Here is a 25745-nt window from a genome sequence, read left to right as displayed (position 1 = left end):
AGTGAATTGCTGAGAGGTCCAAGATTTGGGTGAATATCACCAGAAAGCTGTAAAGTATTTCAAGAGCAGAGTGTGGTTGATTTGAAGATGTGTAGAAAGTGATGCTTATACTTAATTTTAGGTTGTAAAGAGATGTGTGTGGGGATTTTGGTCTTGGGAAGGGCAAAATTGGTAGTTCATAGGTTCATTGGTGTTTACTAGGCTAATGACCACAAGGGCCTTTTTAAGCCTAGCCATGCATCCCAAATCTCTTACAAGTTCTGCTACCCTTAGTAACTGTAAGCATGGGCCTGGGAGATGAGCCATTTACAGGTTACCTCGGTCCATAAGAGACATAGGTACCAAACCAGAGATGAATTTCCAGTTTCCCATCTAATTGTTCAAGTTGCACTTGAATTGGGTTAGGGAAGAACTCTCCTTCACATGGATGGGGAGGCTGTTCCAGAGACTGGGTAATTGTGGGATACATGCCTGTCTCTCCAACAGATCATATTTATATCACAGGCAAGGTCTAAGTCTTTAGAATGAGTAATTCTGGAGCTGTTTGATTTGCAGATATGCAGGAGGTCCATCAGAGTGGGATCTGACAGTGCCCTGTATGTCAGGCATAGATCTTCCCTCAAAAGCCTTTGTTCTCAATGATGGGTCTGATGAATGCCAAATACAGCAGAACTATGACTTCCTTGGACTTAGATGCCATACCTTTGTTTACAAGTTGAGTAACATAGAATAATTTCCTCACTACTGTAGACACATGATGGTCAAAGGCTAGATTACTATATATGTATGTCCCTATGTCCCTGACTACTGGGTCAACTCTAAGGGGTGTGTTGTCAATATGATAGTTACCAGGGGTAGATGACTTCCCAAAGGATACTATTATACATTTCTTGACTTTTAGTTTTAGCCTGTGGCTCTGACACCAGTTGTTTGTCTGTATCAGCCCCTGCTGGAGAACATTTGTGTCAGTGTGGGATTCAATGTCAGCTCCTAATTTGCAATCATCTGCAAATTTAGTCAGCCAGAGACCACTGACATTGACCTTGACTTTAGAGAAGCAAATGTCAAAAAGGAGCGGTCCAAGGACTGATCCCTGAGGGACTTCATTTGTGACTGGCTTCTTTTTAGAGGTAGACTCCCCAATTCTAGCTTCCTAGGTCCTGTCTGTGAGCCAGTTGGCTATCTGGGTGACATATGAGTTTATACCCAACCTTTTGAATTTGGGTATTGTGTCAAATGATTTGGTCAGATCAAGGTAGACAGTGTGAACCATTTTGCCCTCATCAGTTGCTTTCGTGATTTTCTCAAAGAACTCCACTAGGTTGGGCCAGTGTCTGGAGGATTACTATACCATTATTGATCATTTCCATGATCAATCCCCATACCCTCTTCCTGTCTCCCTTGGCGTCCCCCAAGGATCTATCTTAGGTCCTCTATTATTCTCCATATTTATTAATGATCTTGCTTCTAGTATCCCCCAAGCAGTAACCATTCAATATGCTGACGACTCCACCTTGATCTCCTCAGCCACTAACCCTACCATACTTCAGTCCCTCACCCAAAATGTCTTTCAGCTTGTAGAAAACTGGTTCTTACAGCGTTGTCTCCTCCTTAACCCAAATAAGACTAAACTACTGCTATTCACTCCCACACATAAAGCTAACACACTCCATTTCACTATCGTATCTAAAAATGGCACAGTCATATCTCCTGACACAACAACCAAACTTTTAGGGGTTATTATCGACCATAACCTAAACTATGACACTCATATTAATTCCACTATTAAATCCATTAACAAAACAATTGGCTCCCTCTAAAAAATTAAGCCTTTCCTTACTCCTATAGCCAGAACTACCATTGCCCACACCCACCTCATCTCTTCTCTCTTGTATGCATCACCTTTATATACTAACCTATCCAAAACCAACCTGAATAAATTATCTAACGCCTATAATAGTATAGCCCGTTTTGCTACCAGTTCCCCTTTTAGAACTCACCACTGCTTCAACCTAAAACAACTTGGTTGGCTTGAATTGCACAATCAACTCTTATCTCAGCAACTTATTATAACACAAAAAATCCTTTACTTTCCTGAAAAAACAACAATCCTTACCAAACTTATCAGTCCCTCTAAAAATCTTTCTAACCTGCGCTCATTTCACAAACTTTTAGTATCCACACTTAAATCCAATAATAAAGCAGGAGACTCACTTTTCTCCTATGTAGTAGGGATGCTGGAACCAACTCCCAACACACCTCACTACAATCTCGCCTTCCTCACTCTTCAAAAAGAAGCTAAAACTTTATCTCACAAACCACTGGCTCTGTCCATGCAGCAACCCTGACTACAAATCGCCCTTCCTGCATATTACTAGATTACACTTCCTAAATTATTTCACATTGTGCTATTCTGATATATGCCACATAACCTGCAAATTTGAACTACTTCTCCCAGCTACACTACCTCTCCTTCCTACCTTATTCTTAGCAAACCTCTCTGTATTTCCTCCCCCCCCTTTTTTCTTTCGGTCTCATTGTACCGTCACTAATCCCCTCTCTACTCCTTGTATTAACAAAAAAAAAAACTTATTGTTGTGGATTTAATGGGATGAGATTTTTTATTGTGAATTTAACTGTTGTATTCTAATTATTTTATCTGTTATTGTTAACATAACCAAACAATTTTGGATTTTCTTCATGATCACAAGTGTCCTCTAACTTTGATTTGTATTAAATCGTTTGTCATTTCTTGGAGCTTTTCTCCCCGGGCCTCTACTGAAAATGGACTTATATCCAGATAGACAAATGTTAAATAAATAAATAAATAAATAAATAAATAAATAAATAAATAATTCTTTCCATGGCTTTACATATAAGACTAGTGAGACATATGGGTTTGTAGTTTCTGTGGTCTGTAGATGACCCACCTTTGTGCAGAGGGATGACTGTTGCTGTTCTCCATTCGTGAGGCACGAAGCCTGTTTGGAGGCTATAAGTAAGTAGCAATTCCAGAGGCTCTGACAGGTCATGTTTCATGCTGTTTAGAAGACATCATGGGATATTGTCTGGGCCCAGTTATGCAGTGTTCTTGGCTTTAGAGAGAGCATTAAGGACCTGTTCCCTAGTGATAGGAGGGGAAGTTGTATTTGATGATATTTCATGAGGGAAGGTTGAGGGGGAGAGAGGGGTAAAGTTGGAGCTGACTTTGTCAGCCAGGAGGTTTGCTATATCTTCTCGCTCAGTGTAGGTGGCTCCATTTACAATGAGCTTTGCACACAATTGTGTATTGCCTTTGAGGGTGCTGACATATTTAAAGAGTGCCTTGTGGCTGTCCTTGGGGTGGAAGGCCAAATTCACCTCCAGTTTGGCTTTGGTAGAATTTATTTGTCCTCTGAGTTGTTTGTTTAGTTTGATGAGAGTGCTTTTATCCTGCTGGGTGCTGCACCTCCTAATTTTTGCCATGATTTTCTTCCTCCTGTTATACAGACTATTGATTTTGTGGTTCCACCAGGGTGGCTTGTGTTTTTGAGTTAATTCTGTACTTGTTCCTGGTGGGTACAGCTGCCTCTGTGCAACTATTAACATGCTTTTACAGGGTTTCTGTAAACAGTTCTACATAGTGAGAAAACGTGTGGAGGATATGTGGAAAAAGTAATATGTTTCAGTATGTAAGGTGTAGTATTTAGATGTTTGAGGAAGGTGGAGTGGGTTAATTTTTAATATGGTATGAGGACAGGTAGGATAGGAATAGAAGGAGAGTGAACAGGTAAGATAGTAACATTGTGATGGGATTCAGGTGAATGTGCACAGAAATAATATGTATATGTATGTGAAAGCATGAATGGAGCCAGCAGATGGGTTCTATGCAGTGTAGAAGGTGTAACAGGCTGGGAAGGGTTAAGGGTCAGTGGAGTGTGCAACTGGTAGAGACTGGAAGGAAGAGGAGGTGCTTGGAGGGGAGTGGAAAGTGTTGTTAGCTGTAAATGTAATGTATCCTGGGGTGGGTGGGAATGGGTGTATGGTAGGGGAGCAGAGTGAGCCTGAGCATAGGAGGAAACTATCAGCAAGTCCACGAGTCTGGCTACAAGGAGTAAGCACAGGTAATTTTAACTTAGAAAGTCTAAGAAAGTGTTTAAAAAGAGAAAAAGTAAATGTTTACCAAGGGGACCTAGCCAGAGTAGCGAGAGAGTAAATAGAGAAATATAGTCTTAGAATAGAAACTGAAATAGTAAGTTGCAATTATTCTAAGAAAAAAGAAAACAGACTATTGGCTAAGGGTTAATTATTGGAGAACAGTGAGCAAGGAGTGAATTTAAAACTGGAGGGGGGTGGGCCACAACCTCTACTTTTAAGCTTTTAGTTGGAAAGCCAGAATAATCTGAGATGTATTGAGTTTTTAACATCAGATGTACAATGTACTTTCAGTAGTTAAATGGGCATGTCTCATGAATCACTTTCATTTAGAGGTGCAGTGTTCCGGCCGGTTCTTATCAAGGATAAAGGTGAAAGAGCGCACTATCTTCAGTTAGGATAAAATGTAGTTTATTCTAGCAACAGTCTAAGCTTATAAGAGCAATATTTAAAATGTGTCCCTATTTTTGGGGCTTTGCCCGCCATAATTTCTGGCATTGTCCTTATCTTTTGTACTAAGAGTTTGAGAGCTATGTCACCCTTTCAGATTTCTGATGCAGTTAAAGAATACTTTACTAGGGTTACTATTACGTGATCGAAGACGCATTCTGTCGAATGCGTCATGATCAACCATAAAAGAATGAAAAGGCAAAATAGCAAAGCGGCTTTTAAGCGAATTCTTTCCCTGGGAAAGAATTTGCTTGGCCGCTTCTACTACTTTGCCATTTTTAGCACTGTAGTGTGATCTCAGAGTTGGTATATTTAAGTAGAGTGGGTGTGGGGGGTGAAGCCCCCCACATTATGTACTGTTTTAAAGGTTTTTTTTGTTTTTCTTTTTTGGAACAGCGATTTTTTTCCGTTGGAAATAAATCGCTGTTCTAGGGTTTCAACATTGTAAGCATTCGCTTACATGCGGTCGATTAATCATCATTCGCTTATTTAAGCGTTCGATGATGTAATATAGACCCCTTTACTATTGCCTTCAACTCTGAAATAAAGCAGAACCAAGTTTGGAAGATTTGATAAGAACATTAAGAATTTTCTATATGTTTTTTAATGTAAGCTTGTTTTTCACGACTACATAACTGTTTTTAAACTGTATGTAATACATACTTTTTGTTGCATATCTTATTCATTTTGTGATTCCAGCAAAACTTTTTTTTTAATTTACCTGTATATTTATTACTTTCTGGACTGTGTTAATAAATGCAATATTTAATGTCAGAATTTATTGATTAATATTCTGAGCACATGCATTTGGATCAGTGCTCATGAAAGGGATATTTTTGTAATGATATTTATTTTGGCAATGACTGATCACTAAGTATAAATACAGGAGTACAGCAGCAGTGATGTGATTCTGCTTAATAGGCCAACCAAAATGGTCACAAACAGGAAAAACTGAAATACTCCAGATTATGAAGGAATCAGTGCATCATGGCCAGTAAGTGACCTCTGTCCACTTTCTTACACTATAATGTAGTGGACAGATATTATTAGCAATTACTGACCTGAAATGGGTTTTCTTACCCTAAGTTGAAGAAGAAACTAGATTTAACAATGATAACAATGGAAAATGCAAATTATTGTAATTTAGGTAATGATTCTTGTTTTAACTTATTAGGTCTCCAAGTTTCTTATGTAATTTCAGGTACCAGAAAGTTTTGAAGATGTTGCTGTTGAGTTTTCAAGAGATGAGTGGAAACTTCTAACCAAAGAGGAGAAACAGTTGCACCAGGAGGTGATGATACAGAACTTTGAGCACATGGTCTCAGTAGGTAAGAAGGCTTTTGCCAGAGATGCACACAGGTGTGATACCTGATGTCATTGTGCTAGAAGGTAAGAAAGGTGGTCTGGAGCTTTAGGTAAACTGATGTTATACAACAATTAACACACAATGCCTTTACAGAAATGTTCTAGGCTAGGACTACACAGGGAGGTGATGATGCAAACTGTTAACACACAATGCCTTTAGAAAGCATACCTATTAAATGTATCTGATTTCATCTTATATTTTTGGGTGTTCCTCACAAAATGCATGTTTCTTCTGACAAATTCCTGATGACTGCAGTTACTAAATATTGACAGATATGAGATTCAGACTTCATATCTCTCAGAAAATGAATGCTAAAGCAAAACCTATTATTCTAGCAGCTATGTATGTAAAGGAAATATTTAATATCTGACTCTGATTTGGGACCTTTTTTCCTCATTATGTTTTAGTTTTATCCATAGTTCTTGAGCTAAGAGATTGAGAGGTGTGGAGGAAAGTTGCAGAACTACTCAGGGTGGTGTTTATGCAGTGTATCCATAGGCATAGCTAGGATAAGGTCAAGGGGGAGCCACCCCAGATGCAAAATGTTAGGGGAATAAGTCAGGAGATGCCAGCTGATCATTAGTGCATTTGTGGTCAGAGCTGTAGCACTTCAATGCTTCATACATGGCCTAAGATGTGACACACTCCACTTGCAGCTTGAAACATGTACATTGTTCAAATTCTCAACGAAGAGAGAGCTGGTGACAGATCATGAATTTCTATTAGTGTATCTATCAGCATGTGTCATTGGAAGGTAATACTGCTCACCTTTCCAGACTTTTGAGAGGAATATGTTTCTTTTCTTTTCAACTTTTGCTCCATCTCGTCTAAAAGTATAAATTATTTTGTGAGGTTGTAAGTTAGTAGCACCAGGAGAGTGTGGATCCAGAGTTTACGACAAATGATTGTACTCAAGTCGAGGGGGGGGTAGGAGTGAAGCCACTGTGATAAGGTAGACAAAAGGATGCCTAAGATGCAGAAAGATAAATGCAGTTGGAGGTGTACTGTTAGGATATGCAGAGGTAGCCAGCTGGGTTATGCAGAACTCAGTACTGAAACAATGTATTATTCATTGCAGTTTTCTGGCCATCATACCAGGATAAGAGAACAAGACCAAACTGTCTGATGATGACACAGAATTTTAGTACAACTTAATGAAAAGGCACCCTAAGCAGGGATATAAAATAAAATCTGAATAGGCAGAGAGATGGCTGGTGAGTTACCACCAAAAATGCAGGGTGTTACACAGTGAGGGTAATAACCCCTTAAAGAGAGCCTCAATTAAAGAGTTACTTTGGGGAGTAAGGAACTAGAAAAGTACCTTGATAGGAGTCACAACTAGAGTGAACCTTTAGGGTCAGTGCAGGTGGGCAATAGCTAAAACCAACAGGATGTTTGGATGCTCACAAGATGTATAAACTCCTAAGGAGAGTAAATTAATTGTTACATTGAAGGGCATTGCTGATGTCCCATCTGCAGTATCCTGCATTGCTCTGGAGAAGTTACAGGAAAGATAGGTATGACTGAAGTAATATAAAGAAAATCAACCAGAATATTTAATGGGGTAGAAGGACTAAACTATAGAAAAAGTCTGTGGAGACTGCAGATCTGTCCACTGGAGAAGAGTAAAGGAGGTATTTACACATCATGATCCCCCTCATGGTTAGTCAACCCATTTGTTTCCCATCACTAGGACGAGAACTCCCTCAGAAGGGCCATCATTCAGACAGCTGTCAGGGGTGGTGCAAAGGATTTTCAAATTTTTTATGCTGTAGCTCCATGTGCACAGCCAGTGAACTATGAGGGAGGGGCATGCAATGGACTGACAGGGAAGGATGTCTCCTCACTTCAGCAAGGAGTGTTTCCTTCTAGTAACCCTGACTTTCCTCCCAAAGCAGGTACTGTGGTCTGTCTGAACTCGAACAGGGAGATCACACCCACAAATGTGCCTCCTGAGTGCACACAACCTTTTCCACCCTCAGGTGAGGTGACCAGGCCATGTCCCCTCACCCCTTCTCCATTGACAGGGCTGCCTATCGAATCCAGGTTACCTGGGTCACAGTTACAGCTCCATCCCTCTGTGCCATGGCGCCAGGCATTGGTACACAGTTAGCTGAAAGAGAGGCAGAGCAAAACTTTATTTTCAAGAAGAAAGTGAAAATACAAATGTCAGAGCTGCGTATGTTTAAGGTAGACATAAGGAATCCGCTTTTATGGAGAAGGTGGGGAACTGATGCAATGAATTACAAAGGGTCGAGGATGTTGGCCTACATCTGAGATGAACAATCTTGCAGGTAGCAAATATGACATGGCAAATAAGGAAGAGTCAATATTTTGAGTCTGATAATGTAGGACAAACATAACCTTTGATGAGGAAACTTCTAATTTCAACTGGTTCCTCACAACTGCCCTTCCCCTTTTGTTTGTGTATACCACACATTCATGAATCCATCTGTTTTCTCTTACTTCCAAGGTTACTGTGTATGTCTAGTTACTTGGCTCTCTCTCCCCAGTTACTATAAACATTGTTCAAACCTGTCTGTGTACAAACTGTTTTCTTCTTTACTTTTGCAATTATCAGAGAGATTTGGATTTCTTTTAAAATGTATTTAAAATTTGACATATAAAATGACAGACGTTTTCTAAGCAAAACAAAACAAAACACTCTCACATTGAAAACAGATTTGGCAAAAGAAACAGTAAACTTCTTTTTCCTTGAATCTCACATTTTGTGAAAATGCACCTGGAACCCATTAAACTAAGAGTTGTGCTGTCATTCATGCTCAAATATTCTATATTAAACTACTAGTTAGTAACTCCGTGAAGGGTACAGAAATTAAAAAAAAAAAAAGACTATGTATAATGAATTTGCTAACAATCTGGGATAATCCACTTGACAAAAGTGTCCCCTTATCAGAAGAAGTCCAGGAATAGTATCTGTTGAAGTAACTTGGTCAGGTGTATTGATATTAATATCGTGGACTGCACTGTAAGTACTTTTAAAACAAATTATTATATTATGTTATAGCCATTCCATTGTACCAAATTTATCAACTATTTTGTTATTTTGTGATATTCATCCCAACTGTAGCCCACGTTTACAGTACTGTTACTGACCCAGGTAAATGTAATTGGCACAGTGCAAATCTGCCCACGTTTGCACACATTGCTGCAAAAAGTATATTAAAAAAACAGCTGATGAATAGCTAGGCCAGCTTCTATCATCCTATTACGTTATCTGAGCGATAGTTACAACTTGCAGACAAAGGTGTTTGGAAGGTTGCCATCTTACTGCATGATAATTTCATTTTGTGTCTTGACTGACTAGTAGGCCCCATATTTTCCACAGAGATTCCCCCTTGACATCAATTAACGTTAGCAATGTAAAACTACTATCAATTGCTTTTTTATAGATTTCAACAGCAATCAAAGTTGACAAGATAAAGCTACCATCAGTCATGTAAGTTATACATTACCCCGGTGGCGTATAAACCTTGCCTGTGATATAAATAGGATCTGCTGTAGAGACATGTAAGTATACCAGAGAGTACCCATTCTTGGGAACAGGCTCCCATCCATGTGAAGCAGAGTTCATTCCTAACCCAATTCAAGTGTAACTTGGACAATTGGATGGGGAACAGGAAATTCATCCCTGGTTTGACACCTATGTCTCTAATGGACATAGGTAACCTGTAAATGGTTCATCTTCCAGGTCCATGCTTACACTCATCAAGGGTATCAGGACTTGTCAGAGATTTGGGGTGCATGACTAATCTTAAAAAAGCCCTTGTGTTTGTAAGCTCAATAAATATCTATGACCTTATCAGCATGTTGGTAGCAGAAAAGTTTATTTGTTTTTACCACCAAGACCAAACTTACTGTTATGGATTATTTTAATGTGAAGTGAAAATAAACAGTGGATGCATCTGTCCATACTTTCCTTCAGCATTATGATCTTCCAGAATTAATAATCCTAACAACCGCAGTACCCAAAACTTGTATTCATAAATGTATTCTTCACTGGGTGCTCACAACTGGAACTACAGACATTTATTATTGGAACTATTTCTTGTGTTAACATTCTAAATTTGTTGAAAAACATTTAAACATTCATATCATAATGAATGTATAAGCCTAACAGCAGTAAACTTGTTTTGATTTAAAAAGGCATAAAATATCCCAGTAAAAAAAGGAAATAACAGTAAACCAAAGGGTTACATTGTCGGAACATTTATCATCATGGGCTTTCCTTATGTTGTGACTGAAGCATCTGTTTTGGGTTACATACTGTCTTACTGTTGGCTTTGGGTGTTGGTAACACTTTGAGTTTCTGTGGGTCAGGGTTACTAAGCAATATCTTTACCTTAGTACATCTGTATCAATGCTTATGCTAGGTGTATCAGCATATTGAAGCATCGATTGTGATTACTTTCCTTCATGTGTTTTCTTTCAAGAAAACAAAGTTATGACATATTAGGTATGCCAAGGTTTGTTGAAATGGATAGTGGCTCTTGAATGCTTTGCAAGGAAAAATGCACATACCTTGTCAGACCGAATGTACTGCGTATCCCAGCATTTTTCTGTGCAAACCACTGATGTATCAGCTGATGTGACTAACCATTGAACTCATGCTATACTAACACCAGGAGCAGCTGCGGAAACTGCAGGATGTTGCCAGTAGTTACGTAGAACTGATGCTGCTGGCCATATGAGGTTGTCAAAGAGACGTTTGAGAGGTCACCATCCACAACAACAACAACAAAAAGAGAAATCCATGGTATCCCTCAAAGCTTCAGAATAACCCAGTATGCAGCCTGCACTGGGTCCAAAACAAACCAAGAAGAAACTTTGCAGTATGGAGGGTGTGATGCTCACTTCCTTTCATCATACTCAACTAGGATCACTTGGTTGTGTGTTTCAATAAAGGATATTCCATTTTGAGCTCAGTTGTGGACTGCCTACTGTTTTCTATTTGAATATTTTGTAGGCACGTATTTTACAGTTATATTCCACAGTTTGAGTTTTATTAAGGGAACTAAGTGCATAACATAATTTAGGAAGTGAACATCACACCCTCCACACTGCAGAATTTCATCTTGGTTAGAATTCACCATCTACTGATTGTGTCACTGATCTACAGGGTTTCCAAAATGTGTGTCTAGATGAAGATATGTTAACAACATTGTTATGGGAATACATTGATGTTGTCACGCCAGTGGGGGATGAAAAGCTTGCCATTGAGTAAGTAGGTTCATAACAGCATCCCTTTGCAGTGCTGCTTTGTACATCCTGAAGTCCTGTTAGCAACACACAGTAATAACTGTAGTCTGGAGAGAGTGATCATAAATCTAAGTGAAGCAACACCTGTGCATTGGCAAGCAGCCAGATGTACGTTAGGCTGACCAGTAGTAGGACACACATACTGCAGTCTGGATGTATTATTCTGAAGAAAGTGTACAATGCTTGGGTTATTGCTAGCTGATGGCTGCCCATACTGCCCTTCTGTTCCAATGAGTAAAATTACATGTAAAATGTACCTTTGTTGTATTTTGAAACCAGTCTGGAGCCATTCATAGTTGTGGCAGGACTGTGATCTACTGCCAGATTTGAGCCTCATTTAGTCATTTATTATAGTGTTACTGGTAAATTTCTATAGTCTGTCATAGTCTGTGGTAGGACTGCAGTAGTAGCAGGTTTGTGAATTCTGCTCTAGGATTGTGTTTCAGTACTTTTTATAGCTGTATATGGCTGCTTAAAAAAGTTGCATTCCACTGCCTTTCTCTTTACCCTGCTACTGTTTTTCTCATTTGTTCTGAGTTTAATTAATTAATTAATTAATTAATTAATTAATTAATTTCTTAATTAAAATCAGTTATATTTTTCTACCAGAGTAGTTCACTGATCAGTAATGACCAAAATAGTTCAGACTAACTACAAAGAAAGACTATTTTCCAGAATGAACATTTTGACCGTCAGTTGTAAGCATTTAAATAAACAAGTCTATATACACTCAAACATTAAATATAAACCTCAGTTGTCACTAGATGGCAAACTGCTGGAAGGACAGATGATTAGACAAAAGCTCATTGCACTCTGGAATAAAGACAGTTAAGCAGTTACAAGTGGTGTCCCACAAGCCTAGTCCCAATCCCTCTTGGGTATATATATCGGCAGGGCAAACCTTTACCCGGGTATCACTTCTGTCTATGAGTATGAATGCACCGCAACTGCAAGCCCATGCCGATACTCAGCCGCATAATAGCAAGCATCCTCAAGGGCCACAGAATCAACCATTAGTAGACGCCTTTGTACAATTATGTAAGAAAAAGATATATGAATTGCTTAATAATGACAATAGAAAGAATAGGTTTTATAATATGACTCTGAATGAGAAGCAAGCTTTATATGAACTCAAATCAGAAAATAACATTGTAATTTGGCCTGCTGATAAGGGCAGTTTTATTATTATTATGAATGCTATGTTTTATTATACTTCTATGAATAGGATGCTGGACAATACAATACGTTTAGATCCATTACTCATTTTGAGATAAGTAGACTTTGCCAAGAATACAATGATACTATATATGAGTGCCTTATCAGAGAGGATATAAATAAAGATGCTTTTGAATACTTAAAAGTTGATGAACCTACTGTCCTCTGTTTGCATGGCATGCCAAAAATATGTAAGCACCCCACTATTCCTCCATTTCATCCTATAGTTGTGGGTGCAGGCTAGATCACTGAACCAACATCTATTTATTTGGAAAGTTTTTTTAAGTCCAGTATTGAAAAATTATGAATATGTTTTATGTGATATGAGACAATTTTGTCATGAGTTATATGAGTGTGAAGATATGGGAAAGCTGCCAGCCTAGCTAGACAGAATTTTGTAGATAATTCTATGTCTTTGTAAATATTAATAAAAGCCATAGGAAAACTGTACTAAATGTTGAACTGCAAAAATGTAACAACAGTGCACTCTGCTGTAAGAAAGCTGATAAATCAAGCATTTTATGACTGTTTGATCTCAGGGCTTGGAGCCGTGGTGTCTGAACCAGCAGATTCTTTCCATTGTTTTGAGACCAGAGTTAATTGCTAGATTTTACATATTTATTTTTTTTAATTGCTGTGATTTCCTGACTAGGTGCTAACTTAGTAAGAAATGTAAATGTAGAGTTTCTGTTAACCTGGGAAACCAGAGAATTGTTAAGAATTATGTAATCTAAAATGAGTCAGCAGGATCTGTTATCAATTAAACGGACTTTCTCAGAGACAAAGGGAGGGCATTTTAGATTTTGTCTAAAGCTGACAACAACTCACCAGTACTCTGCTTTGCTGTATATGTAAGTTTATTTAGAACTGTGATTGCTCTTAGATATATATAGAAAATAGTAAGTTTAGTCTGGCTGTTTTCTGTATTGATGTCAGAACTATTCGACAGTATTATTTTTAAGCATTTTCCTGTGATCTCTGAACTCTTGACTAGCACTGTGTGGTAAGAAGTATTGTCTTCTGTTTTTATTATTTATTATTAAATATTTTTAAACCTTTCAACTGTGGCTGTTTTGTGTAGAAATAATTTAAGCTCTAGAGTACATTGCATGTATATAATGATACTGGTCAAGCCACTCCAATAGCTTTAGCCCTGGGTCACACTTTCTATTTGGATAATAATATTACACAGTAATAATTGGATACCTTTTGGTAAGAGCCTTATTAGTAGCTGCTATTAATGGTTGGTGGCAGCTGGTACTACCGTATAGTCTGGGCAGAAAGGGGGCACAGATGTAGAACCTGTTCCAGCTTTCCCCAGCAGTGTCCGTGTGTTTGTATCTAAATCAAATCTTAAAGTGTGTGTGTCAGCTACTTGGACAGGGACACAAAGCAGTGGTTGAACAGAGAGGGCACTGGATGTTTTAGCTTGACCTCTAGGCTGAGATCTGTACCCTATAGCTGCCAGTGGGAAGTCTTATTGGGGATCTGGAGAGAAAGGGAGAAATGAGGCCCCAGACTGACTGTGATCTATGTGTGCTCTTAAAGGAAGTTGTACTTTACTGTGTGTGTATTTGTTATCCTTCCCAATGTGGACGCCCCTCACTGGTGCTAGTGATGAGGATTGAGGCTCCTTGATTACTGGGTCAGTGCACGGCCATCACATATTAATTGTTTGGCAGTGGTGGGATGTCCACACCACATATTAATTGGTTGGCAATTGGCTTGTAGTGGTGTGGAGAGTGAATTCCTGTAGCTTGTGTACAGTGATCACTGAAGGTCTTTTTGTACTCTAAATCAGCCACACAGTAAATATTCAGAGTTCAGATCACAATTGTTTTATTTCTTTTGTTAACTTAGTTAGTCAAGGAGAGCAGGCAAGCATGTCAGCAAAGGAGTATGGCAAGCTAACAAGGAGCCAGTTGGCTGAGATGTGCCAGGCTAAGGGACTGGTGCATGGAAACCTGACTAAGGCAGATATGATTGCATCTTTTGTCATAGCTGCATCAGAAAACAGCAAACAGAAGGGTGATCAGACTGGCCGTGGAGATGTGCAACACTCAAAGAATGGACAGCTCAACCTTTCTACAAAGAACTTAAAAATCCATCTGGAGCTAAAGAGACTTGAGTTGGAGGCCAGGCATTTGGAAACAGAAGCAGCAGAGAGACTGAGACCTCTATAGGCTGAGGAGTATGAGAAACTGCTGCACCTGTAAGCTGAGGAGAAGGAAAGGCAGGGGCAGCATGAAAAGGAGATGCTGACTCTTGACCAGAGTCATGGAGGTAATGGGGAAGGGAGTAACCAGACCCCAGAAGCAGAAAAGGTCAGTAAATTTCTTCCACAGTTTACAGAGCAGATAATTTTGATAGTTTCATGCATGTGTTTGACAGGGTATGCAAACAGTATGATTTTGACCAAAGGCTTTGGGTACAGTTCCTGACCCCCTTACTCCATGGTAAAGCCGTAAATGTGTTGTCTAAACTTTCTGATCACAATTTTTTTGATTATACTACTGTTAAGAATTGTCTGTTAAAATTTTTTAAGGTAACACCTGAAACTTATAGGAAAAAGTTTTGTGATCATAGACGCAAGGCAGATGAAAATGTGTGTGAATATGTTGCTGAACTGAGCACTTATTTTCTTAGGTGGGTGAGTGGATGTCAGGTCACCACTTTTGAAGGGCTGGCAGACTTTTGGTGAGGGAACAAGCCATTAGCACTTTGCCTGAGGACAGGAGGATCTGGTTAGCTGATAGACAATCTGCTACTTCAGATGAGTTGGGGAAGAAGGGAGACCTATACCTAGCAAGCAGGGCATCACTGCACAGGAAAGGAACCCCCAGTACTGCCCATGGGTCTAAAGGAACCCATGGTTAGCACCCCAGACTGCCCCAACAGAATCTGCCAGTAACAGGGGGAGCCACTAGTCCAGGTACATGTCTAGGACCTAGGGTTAAATGTTTTGAATGCAACCAATGGGGCCATGAGGCATACAGATGTCCATGGAGGCAAGGTGGGGAACAAAAGGTGATGGAGCCCATAAGTGGGAAGGACAACATGCCAACAGTAGGTTGTCTTGAGGCAACAAGGGTACCAAACTACCACCAGAGGTTATATCCTATTGTAGTGAATCACAAAGAGGCTATTGCTAAGAGAAACACAGCCTCTGATATAACTATTATGAAGCCTGCAATGGTTACAGAGGAGCACTACTTGCCTGGGCAGTCTACTCCAGTCAGAGCTTTAGAAGGGACCCCATTCCAAATACCACTGGCTAGGGTTCACCGTGACTGGGAGAGTGGAAAAGGAAACCAGCAAGTAGGTGTGTTTGAGGATATCCCTACAGATGTCCTAATAGGGAATGATTTTGATAATGCAGTACCATGTGCTCATGCAGTTACACACAGTCAGGCTTGGAGGCAAGCATGTGGGTCTGGTAACCTGGGGAGACCCAGACAGACCGCACACCTGCAGCCAGGACTGGTGAGGTGGTTACTTCAAGGAGGGATCTACTCTGTAGCAGTTAGACTGAAGGTGAGCCACAGCTGCTTGTGGGTACTGATGTTCCCTTGGACCGAGTGATTGCAAAGGCAGAGGTGAGTAGTAGTACCCAGGCTGACAGTGAGGCACCGATGTCAGAGGATGCCTGACTTCCTGTTGAAGGGGAGTTGCGATGGGTTACAAAGAGAGAGTTGAGACAGTCTCAGCTCTCAGATCCTATATTACAAGGCCTGAGGCAAATAGCTAGTGAGGCACATGATTTTCAGGGGATGAGAAAATCTGCATACTGGGTCAAAGGGTTACTGTATAGAGAGTGGACCCCTGAGGGAGAGCTAGAAGCTGAGAGAATACAGCAGTCAGTAGTACTTAGAGCCTACCATCTGGCACTTCTAGCCATAGCCCATGATATTCCCTTTGCAGGTCATATGGTCATAAAACGTACAAAGAGATGTATTATGCAGAACTTCTCTTGGCCTGGAATTTCCAGAGATGTAACAGGGTACTGCAGGACCCGTGAGCAGTGCCAAAAGGTAGGCATGGCAGGAGACAAGGTGCTAAGATGGCGCTTAGGGTTTAAAGCATATGATATGTCCGTGCAGCACTGCAGTGGGAGCAGCAATGCCAACGCAGATGGGGTCTCAAGACAGGGAATGAGGTAAGGTATACTCAGATAGACCTAACCCTCTCAAGCAAAGTTTCTCAAGGGACACTTGACAAACTACCTTGAGTTTCCACGGGGGGAAGGGGGGGGGTGAAATGGGAAGATATGTGAAGGGTGCCAGCCTAGCTAGATAGAATTTTGTAGATAATTCTTTGTCTTTGTAAATATTAATAAAAGCCATATGAAAACTGTATTAAATGTTGAACTGCAAAAATGTAACAACAGTGTACTCTGCTCTAAGAAAGCTGATAAGTCAAGCATTTTATGACTGATGTCAGGGCTCAGACCAGTGGTGTCTTAACCAGCAGAATCTTTCTATTGTTTTGAGACCAGAGTTAATTGCTAGATTTTACAAATATAATATATTTAATTGCTGTGGTTTCCTAACCAGGTGCAAGCTTACTAAGAAAAGTAAATGTAGTAGAGTTTCTGATAGCCTGGGAAACCAGAGAATTGTTAAGAATGATGTAATCTAAAATGAGTCAGCAGGATGTATTATAAATTAAAAGGACTTTCTCAGAGACAGAGGGAGAGCATTTTGGATTTTGTCTAAAGCTGACAACAACTCACCAGTACTCTGCTTTGCTCTACATGTAAGTTTATTTAGAACTGTGGTTACCCTTAGATATGGATAGAAAATAGTAAGTTTAGTCTAGATGTTTTCTATATTGATGTCAGAACTATTCTACGGTATTATTTTAAGCATTTTTATGTGATCTCTGAACTCTTGACTAGCACTTTGTAGTAAGAAGTATTGTTTTGTGTTTTTATTATTTATTATTAAATATTTTTAAACCTTTCAACTGTGTCTATTTTGTGTAAAGATAATTTAAGCTTTAGAGTACATTGCACGTATATAGTGATACTGGTCAAGCCACTCCAATAGCTTTAGCCCTGGGTCACACTTACTATCTGGATAATAATATTGCACAGTAATAATTGGACACCCTTTGGTAAGGTCCTTATTAGTAGCTGATATTAGTGGTTGGTAGCAGCTGGTATTACTGTATGGTCCTTGCAGAAAGGGGGCACAGATGGAGAACCTGTTCTAGGCTGAGATCTGTACCCTATAGTTGTGCCAGTGGGGAGTCTTATTGGGGATCTGGAGAGAAAGGGAGAAACCAGTCCCAGACTGACTGTGATCTATGTGTGCTCTTAAGGGAAATTGTACTTTACTGTGTGTGTATATTTTTTATCCTTCCCAATTTGGATGCCCCTCACTGGTGCTAGTGGTAAGGATTGAGACTCCTTGATTACTAGGTCAATGCATGAGCATCACAATGAGTATACCAATATGTTGTCTAGAAGTATTAAATATTAAATGGTAACAACTGACATTAAATCACTTTTCACAGTGATACCAGAACTTGAGGGTATAAGTATGAAGTCTATTTTATGTAGATTTAGTACTTATAACGTACATTTTATTGACTTATGCTTTTTAATAGCTTGTGTTTTGCAATACAATGTTTTTGTTTTAATGATTATTTTTTGTGGGCACATCATGTGCCAATAGCTATGCTAACATGGTTATAGGCCAATGGGAAACAAGTGTGGCAATTCCCTTCGAATATGATGAAGATATAATTGTATATTGTCGATTTGTGGACAATATAGTTATTTTATTGGGGAGGGGCTCTCAGGAGCACCTAGAAATGTTTCTTAAGTACATTGATCATAGCTCTCCTTTTTTGTCCTTCTCTATGAATAGTTCTGATACTGAGATCGACATTTTAGACATTAAAATATGTAGAGATAATGAAGGACAGTTGTATTCAAAATTATATAAAAAGGAATGTCCTAGATTTTCATTGTTACAGCGATCTAGCATTCACGCATCTCAGTTTTTTAAAAATGATGTAACTGGACAATTTATGCACACCTCCAGGTTAGATGGAAAGGATAGTGATTTTTATCATGATTTAGAAGAATTGGATATAAGATTTAAGACACAACCATGTTTGTCCCTATAGTTTATAGCTCAGATACTCTAGCCCTGAAGCATATAATATATAAGCATTGGAATATATTGAATGGTGAGCCAAAAATATCCGCTATTGTTAGGATGAAACCAAAGTTTTTATTACAAAAATAGTATTTCCCTAAAGAGGATGTTATGCTATCCTAAGGGTGAGGAAATAAAAGCATGGAAAGTTATAAGGAACAAAGGTATGAGGAAATGCTATAATTCTGCATATTTCAATTATGTAAATATGACAGCTGCATTTATACACCCAGATACGGGGAAAGTATATAAATTTTATATAGAGGCAGGTTGTAACACTAAAAATATTGTATATTTAGAGTATTGCACATATTGCTATGCATTTTATCTTTGCAAATCAAATAGAAGATTGAGTGAATGAAAGTGATGTCATTTGTACTGCATACAGAAAGGACAACAGTTTAGTGCTATTGAGAAACATATTGAAAGAGGGAGGTGCGCGTCACTTTAAATTTATGGTAATAGATGTGATATATGAGAGTAAGCGAATGGGGGATATAGTAAATTACATAGAAGATTGTGAATTAAAGGGGATCTTCATACTTAGTTTGCATTCAGGGAGTAGATTGAATGACTATCTGTCGTTGAAACCTGTTCTCAAAAAACATAAGTTGAAATGCAAATAAGTGTGAATGGAGGGATACATAATGTTTGCTTTTTTGCCTAGCAACAGTTTAATGAAATTGTGAATTTGATTGGTTATTTTGAATGTTAATTGACTATTTAATGTGAATTGTGATTGTGACGCCCATGCCCTGGCCCAGCAATCAATATATTATATATAATTTGTTCTGTTTTCTGGACCTTTTGAATTATTAGACTGATATTATTAGGCATACATAGCTTCAATGTGTACAATTTTACTTATGTAATATGTTCAACATTGATTATTATGTATATAATCCATTAATATTATTTTGATTTTTTTTGATACACAGTTTTGATTTTATTGGTATGATGTTTATTTTCTTTTTTTTTTTTTTTTTTTTTTTTTTTTTTTTTTTTTTTTTCATTTTATTTTGTGGTGGGAGTGGTGTACTGTGGTGCATGTGTGTCTCTTGTCTTTTTTAGGGCTAAGAAATATAAAGGAAAGACTTTTTTAAATTATTTTATTTTTTGAGCATTGAAAAAAGCTGTTTCAAAGCGTTTTTTTTTTTTATTTTGTAATGGCTTACTAGTCATTATTACATACATATTTTATTAAATCAAAGCAAAAGCAAGTTTCAGCAATCCTTTACATGCTGGTTCGTTATTGTGGATTTCCAGCAATTAAGGAGCCTCAATCCTCACCACTAACACCAGAGAGGGCATCTCATATATGAAGAAAGGATAACAAATTCACACTGTAAAGTACAATTTCCCTTAAGAGCACACAGAGATCACAGCCAGTCCGGGGTTGGTCACTCCCTTGCTCTCCAGGTCCCCAATAAGACTCCCCAGTGGCACAGCTGTAGGGTCCAGATCTCAGCCTAGCTGGGCAAGCTAAAATCTCCAGCACCCTCTCTGTCCAACCAGTGCTTCATGTCCCTGCCCAAGTAGCTGACACACCCACACTGAGATAAGAGTTTATACAACCACACAGAGACTTCTGGGGAAGGTTGGCACAGGTTCTCCAGCTGTGCCCCTTTTTACCCAGACTATGCGATAGTACCAGTTGCCACCACCCAGCTAATATTTATCAGCTACTCAAAGGCCCTTAAAAGGGTGTCCAATTGTTTCTGTGCAATATTATTATCCAATTGGTAGATGTGACGAAACAGTCAAAGCTTATTAGAGTGGCTTTGTACAGTTTTACCCAAGGTATGCAAGTACACTTAAGAGCTTAAATTATCTCTACACAAACCAGCCACAGTTAAAAGGTTTTAAAATATTTTTTAAAATATTTGATAATAAATAATTAAATCCACAAGACAATACTTTCTACTACACAGGCAGAACTAGTCAAGAGAGTTCAGAGATCACACAGAAATACTTAAAATAAATCAGTAGTACAGGTCTGACATCACAGAAAAACACAGTCTAAACTTTCTAATTTCTAGCTCTCTAAAAGAAAACATAAGTCTAAGATAACTTACATAAGAAAAGAGTGCTGAGTTGGCTAGTCAGACAAAAATGCTTAATAATCTCTGGTTCTCATTGTTTAAATTGAAACAGCAGTTCTGATAAAACATTACATCATCTTTTACACTTTCCTGGTGTTCCCAGGCTGACAAAAACTGCATTTACATTATTGTACACTGAGAGCAATAAAGGACATTCCATATGTAAATTCTGGTCATTAACTTTAGCCTTAAAACAATAGGCAGGATGCTTACTCCAGACTCATCAACTCCAAATTCTAACTTCAAAGGAACAGACATAAAGTAATTTTATTTTCAAAGGACCAACAAGAAATGCTTGACTTGGCTTTCTTTACAGCAGAGGGCAATGTTGCCACATTGTTTTAAGTTCAACATTTCACAGTATTTACAAATGATAGAATTATGTACCAAGTCTATTTGACTAGGCTGGCAGCTTTCACCCATCTCTACCAATCTTCACAGTGATCATGTGTTATTATCTGATGAAGCAACTTTGTTCATAAAAGTGCTTAAAATAAAATTATTTTTATACATTGGCTTTGTTTTTTGCAATGAGTCTGAAGCGCTAGTATATATCAGTGGCCATGTTTCAGTGTTGGATTCTTTGTTGCACAAATTGCCTTTTGCTCATTTTTGCAGAACTCCCATTTGTTTGGTGGCCTTGCCACACTAAGGAGGCCTTGTGTTATTCCTACTCCGTCCTTGGTAGGTATGAGATTTATCTACCAGTGGTTTTGCACTTCAGTTACATATTTATGGATTGCTACTGCTTTATTCCTGCTTTTGTCTTTAAATAATTCTAAAGGTCTCTAGTACTTGAAATTGCCTTGTCAGTGTAGTTTAGATTGTAATATTGTCCTTACCCTCACAAGCAATCTTTCTTTGTGTTTTTACTTCAAGAGTTTAGCAGTGCCGCATAAATTTTATCTATAAAACTTCCCTTAGAACTGAAACCTGTAACTTTAGTGTAGCTAAAGCAAAACCATTACATGGAGACACGCTTAGAGGCAGCTAGTGTGTCTGTTACACAGTACTATTATAAAATCTTTATATGATGTAACCTAGTCAAGTGCCAAAATCTAGAAACAACCCAAGGAGACCTGTTCATAACCCAGTCCATGACCTACAGCAAACCACCCAAATACAGGTCTGGACAACATGCATATGCAATTTTCAAATGTCTCCATAGCCACCTTGACAGATACGGGCATCCTGAGGCAATGTAGCAATTGTCTCATGTTCACAGACAACCATTTAATCCATAAAACAACATAGTATGTGAGAAATGCACATACACAATTTCAGTGGAACAAAAATCTCATACAAACAAGGTTGTCAAGCACACACACACTACATCCACCACAAAGTGTCCGCAACACACCTAGACCAACCTATGCTGAGACACTAAAAACAATCTTCCCAAACCTCAAAGACCTCCTAAGCCTATAAATGATAATGTCTATCTTCAGCAATCTCTAAAGCACTCACCAAAACCAACACCAAATACCACACATGTGCCTATGCTCAGTGCAGCCCGAACAACAGAGTCTGTAAGACAAACAAAAACATTACACAGGACAAAGCATCATAGAAAATGATGAAGTCTACATCACATGGGATCATCCATTACCAACAGTTCAAAAGATAGATGCTAGAAAACTGCATACAGTGGTCCATGAAAAGAAGATAAGAGTACACTGATCATTGAAATCACTCCATGCAGTGACCACACTGTCTTGTGTACAGAGAGAGACAAAGTCATAAAATATCTAGATTTGCAGGCAGAAATGAGAGCAATGTGGAGGAAAGGTACCCAGACAGTCCCAATAGTAATTGGAGCAGTGGGTCTTATAAAAAAGAATCTGCAATCATATTTAGATCTGTTTTGATACATGCAGCTCCTTACAAATTGCAGAAGGAGTCATTACTGGCGACACTGTGGGTGCTCTGAAGAGCACTTCTGTCTGACATCAAAGGCTGAAACAATAGAAAGCTGTGCTTCACTAGCTTTATGTGATCTTTGTTGGAACAATCCATTTGCACCAGCCTAGGAAGGCTTAATTTCATGAACTTTAAAGATACTCTGACTTACGAATGGGGTCCATTCCTGTTATGGTATTAGAAACCCAAAAGATTTGGAGAAATTATAAAAATGGAGTCTTGTCATAGAGGACTCCATAGTACAACACACAGATGCCCCACTTGCCAGACTGAACAAGGATAAGATCATGGTTAGTTGCTTACCTGGAGCCAGGATCGGCCAAGTTAGGAACACAGTGACGTCACTACTCCACAGCTACCAGTATGATTCTATCATAGTCCATGTGGGCATTAATGACCTGAGACATACCTCCTTGTAGTATGTGAATGTTGACATTGTTGATCTCTCTGAATGTGTCTCAGTCAGGTGTATGTCTTGCATCGAGTCTCAGTCAGATGTATGCCTTGCATTGTGTCTCAGTCAGGTGTATGTCTTGCATCGAGCAGCGTTCTACCTTCACCAAGGATGATGCAATAGTAAGAACAAAAGAGAATTGATTTCAATAATTGTCTTAGTTCACGGTGCCTTTCCTCGGGGGGGGGGGGTTCAATATTTATCAGCATGAGAGAACATAGTTAACAGACCACATTGATTTTAAGGTATGGTCTGCACCTGTTTCCCCTCGGCTTCTGAATATTGGCTAAAATTATATCCACCCCCTTAGAGCCTTTTTAGGCAATGCCAAATTGATAACCTACCAACATAAGACACCAAATGAAGAACAAACCACACTGAAATCCAAGTTAAAAGTTAGCGTTTTCGTTTACTGTGTTAAGCAAACTTCATGATGAAGTTTGCTTAACACAGTAAACGAAAGCGCTAACTTTTAACTTGGATTTCAGTGTGGTTTGTTCTTCATTTGGTGTTTTATTTTCAAGTGTTATCTCTTTGCCAGTTTTTTGTAACCTGCCAACATAGCAAATAAAATCCAAATAAACAAAGATGTTACTGCTCAGTGCTAAGAGCCTGAACAAGAAACTCCACCCTGGGCATCTTGAGGCAATGTAGAAATTGCCTCATGTACACAGACAACCCTCTCCCCTTACCACCCAACACTACAACCTGTGAGAGATGCACTTATCTAGCCAAACTGGAGGTAAAGCTCTCTCCAACCAAGACTGAACCTGACAGTCATGAGGAGAAGGTAAACATTTGCACCACACCACGCTCATCACATAGTCTCACTACGTCTACACCACCAAAATCCACACATAGAAACTCAAAAACATTCGCGGAGGCTCTCAATAATAATCTGCCTAAGCAACAGAGACCTCCAAAGCAGAAACACAAGCAACCTCCATTCCCCAACACAACCCAAATGACACATAGCCCACAGACTCAGTGTGCCACTCAAACACAGCCAATAAGGCAAAACAACATACCTAACACACTAGTCATAGGTGACTCTATAGTCAGGCACACTGATGTCCCACTCACCAGGCTAAACAAGGAGAAGGTTACTGTCAGCTGCCTGTCAGGTGCCAGGATCCACCACATAACCCACACACTCAGGTCACTCCACAACAAGTACAAGTATGACTCTGTCATTGTCCATGTTGGTGTGAATGACCTGAGACGTACCTCCCTGGACTACATGAAAAGAGACATGGAAGAGCTCTGCGATCTTGTAGCCCAGTCAGGGATAACCCTAGCCCTGAGTAGCATTCTGCCATCGCCCAGAATGATACTGCAGTACAAGGACAAAATGATTGACTTCAACGATTGGTTAAGCTTCTGGCGTCATTCTAAGGGGATCCAGTATCTGTCTGCTTGGGAAGACATGGTTGACAGACCACGATGCTTTGCCACAGATGGCCTGCACCTGTCACCCCTGGGATTCCAGATACTGGCTTAGGCTCTTGCTGCCCCTATAGTGCCTTTTTTAAGCAGGGTTCAAGTAACAAATTCACCACCATAACAGGAACAGGCAAGCAAAAACTGAGGGTAATGCTACTCAATGCTAGCAGTCTAAATTTCAAAATGCACTCCCTTGAGGCACTCCTTAAAATAAAGAACATCAATATCTGTGCAGTCACTGAGACCTGGTTCAAGGTTCAAGAGAGCACCCCTGCAATACCAGGCTACAACTCTTAGCACACTTTTCGGCCATGTAACCTGGACCGAAACACCAATGGTGGAGGTGTGTCCATATTCATTAAGGATATCCACACCTCCAGGCTAGTTGCTCAGCATAATGCATCCGAGGTTATCCAAGTATAATAAACTCTGGGCAAAACTGCAATCCAAATTGTAGCTTGCTACAGATCCCCCACCATGCCCCAGGATTCCCACTCCTCTTCTCTTGATGTACTGGAAAATATTAAGGTACAGCCAAACACCCTAATAATGGGAGACTTTAACTACCCCACCATTAACTGGGAAAACTACTCGTGTACAAACTCCTTAGCGCAACGCTTTCTGGAATTCATAAACTCCAATGCCCTAGATCAACTTATCCACACCCCCACCAAGGGCAACAATATCCTAGACCTAGTCATTACCAACATGAGTGACCGATGTTCCACACCTGAAGTCAACTCCTCGTTGGTCGATCCGACCATAAGCTATTCACCCTTGATATCCACATCCCACCCCCACCCCCCATTAAGGAAACCACAGTATAAAATTTCTCCAAAGCCAACTTTCTGCTTCTTAAGACAGAAGTGGTGAACTTCATGACACCCATGCAGATGGACAATACAGTTACAACTGCTGAATCCTACACAAATGCACTCTATAAGCACTTACATGAGTGCATGGGTCGTGCTATCCCAAACAGAACCGAGACGCTATCCTCCAAAAAACGAAGCCAATCGGGTGGTCCCCTGCCATAAACAATCTGTACAACAGAAGGAAGAAACTGTTGCAAAAGAGAGTAAAATCCCATGAGTGGAGGAGCTCCCTGGTCAGCCTCAGTAAGAAGCTGAGATCCCTTATAAGATCCTCCATAGCTAGCTATGAAAATAAAATCGCCACTAATTCCAAGGACAACCACAAAGCATTCAATAGCT

The 25745-nt window shown here is 39.4% G+C and overlaps 1 protein-coding gene across 1 annotated transcript in view; it reads left to right on the top strand.

Moving 5' to 3' along the window:
• LOC122808999 (zinc finger protein 2 homolog) overlaps positions 1-25745 on the top strand; it is a 242552-nt gene that overhangs the window by 39174 nt on the left and 177633 nt on the right. Inside the window, exon 2 of the mRNA XM_044080183.1 lies at positions 5786-5912. Coding sequence (XP_043936118.1) covers positions 5786-5912 — 127 coding nt within the window. The remainder of the gene's footprint in view (positions 1-5785; positions 5913-25745) is intronic.

Source organism: Protopterus annectens, chromosome 1.part1 (assembly GCF_019279795.1).
Source record: "Protopterus annectens isolate FY-2018-M chromosome 1.part1, PAN1.0, whole genome shotgun sequence".
Taxonomy (NCBI): Eukaryota; Metazoa; Chordata; order Ceratodontiformes; family Protopteridae; genus Protopterus; species Protopterus annectens.
The sequence above is the reverse complement of the archived record's forward strand: the minus strand, read 5'-3'. Positions and strand labels throughout refer to the sequence as shown.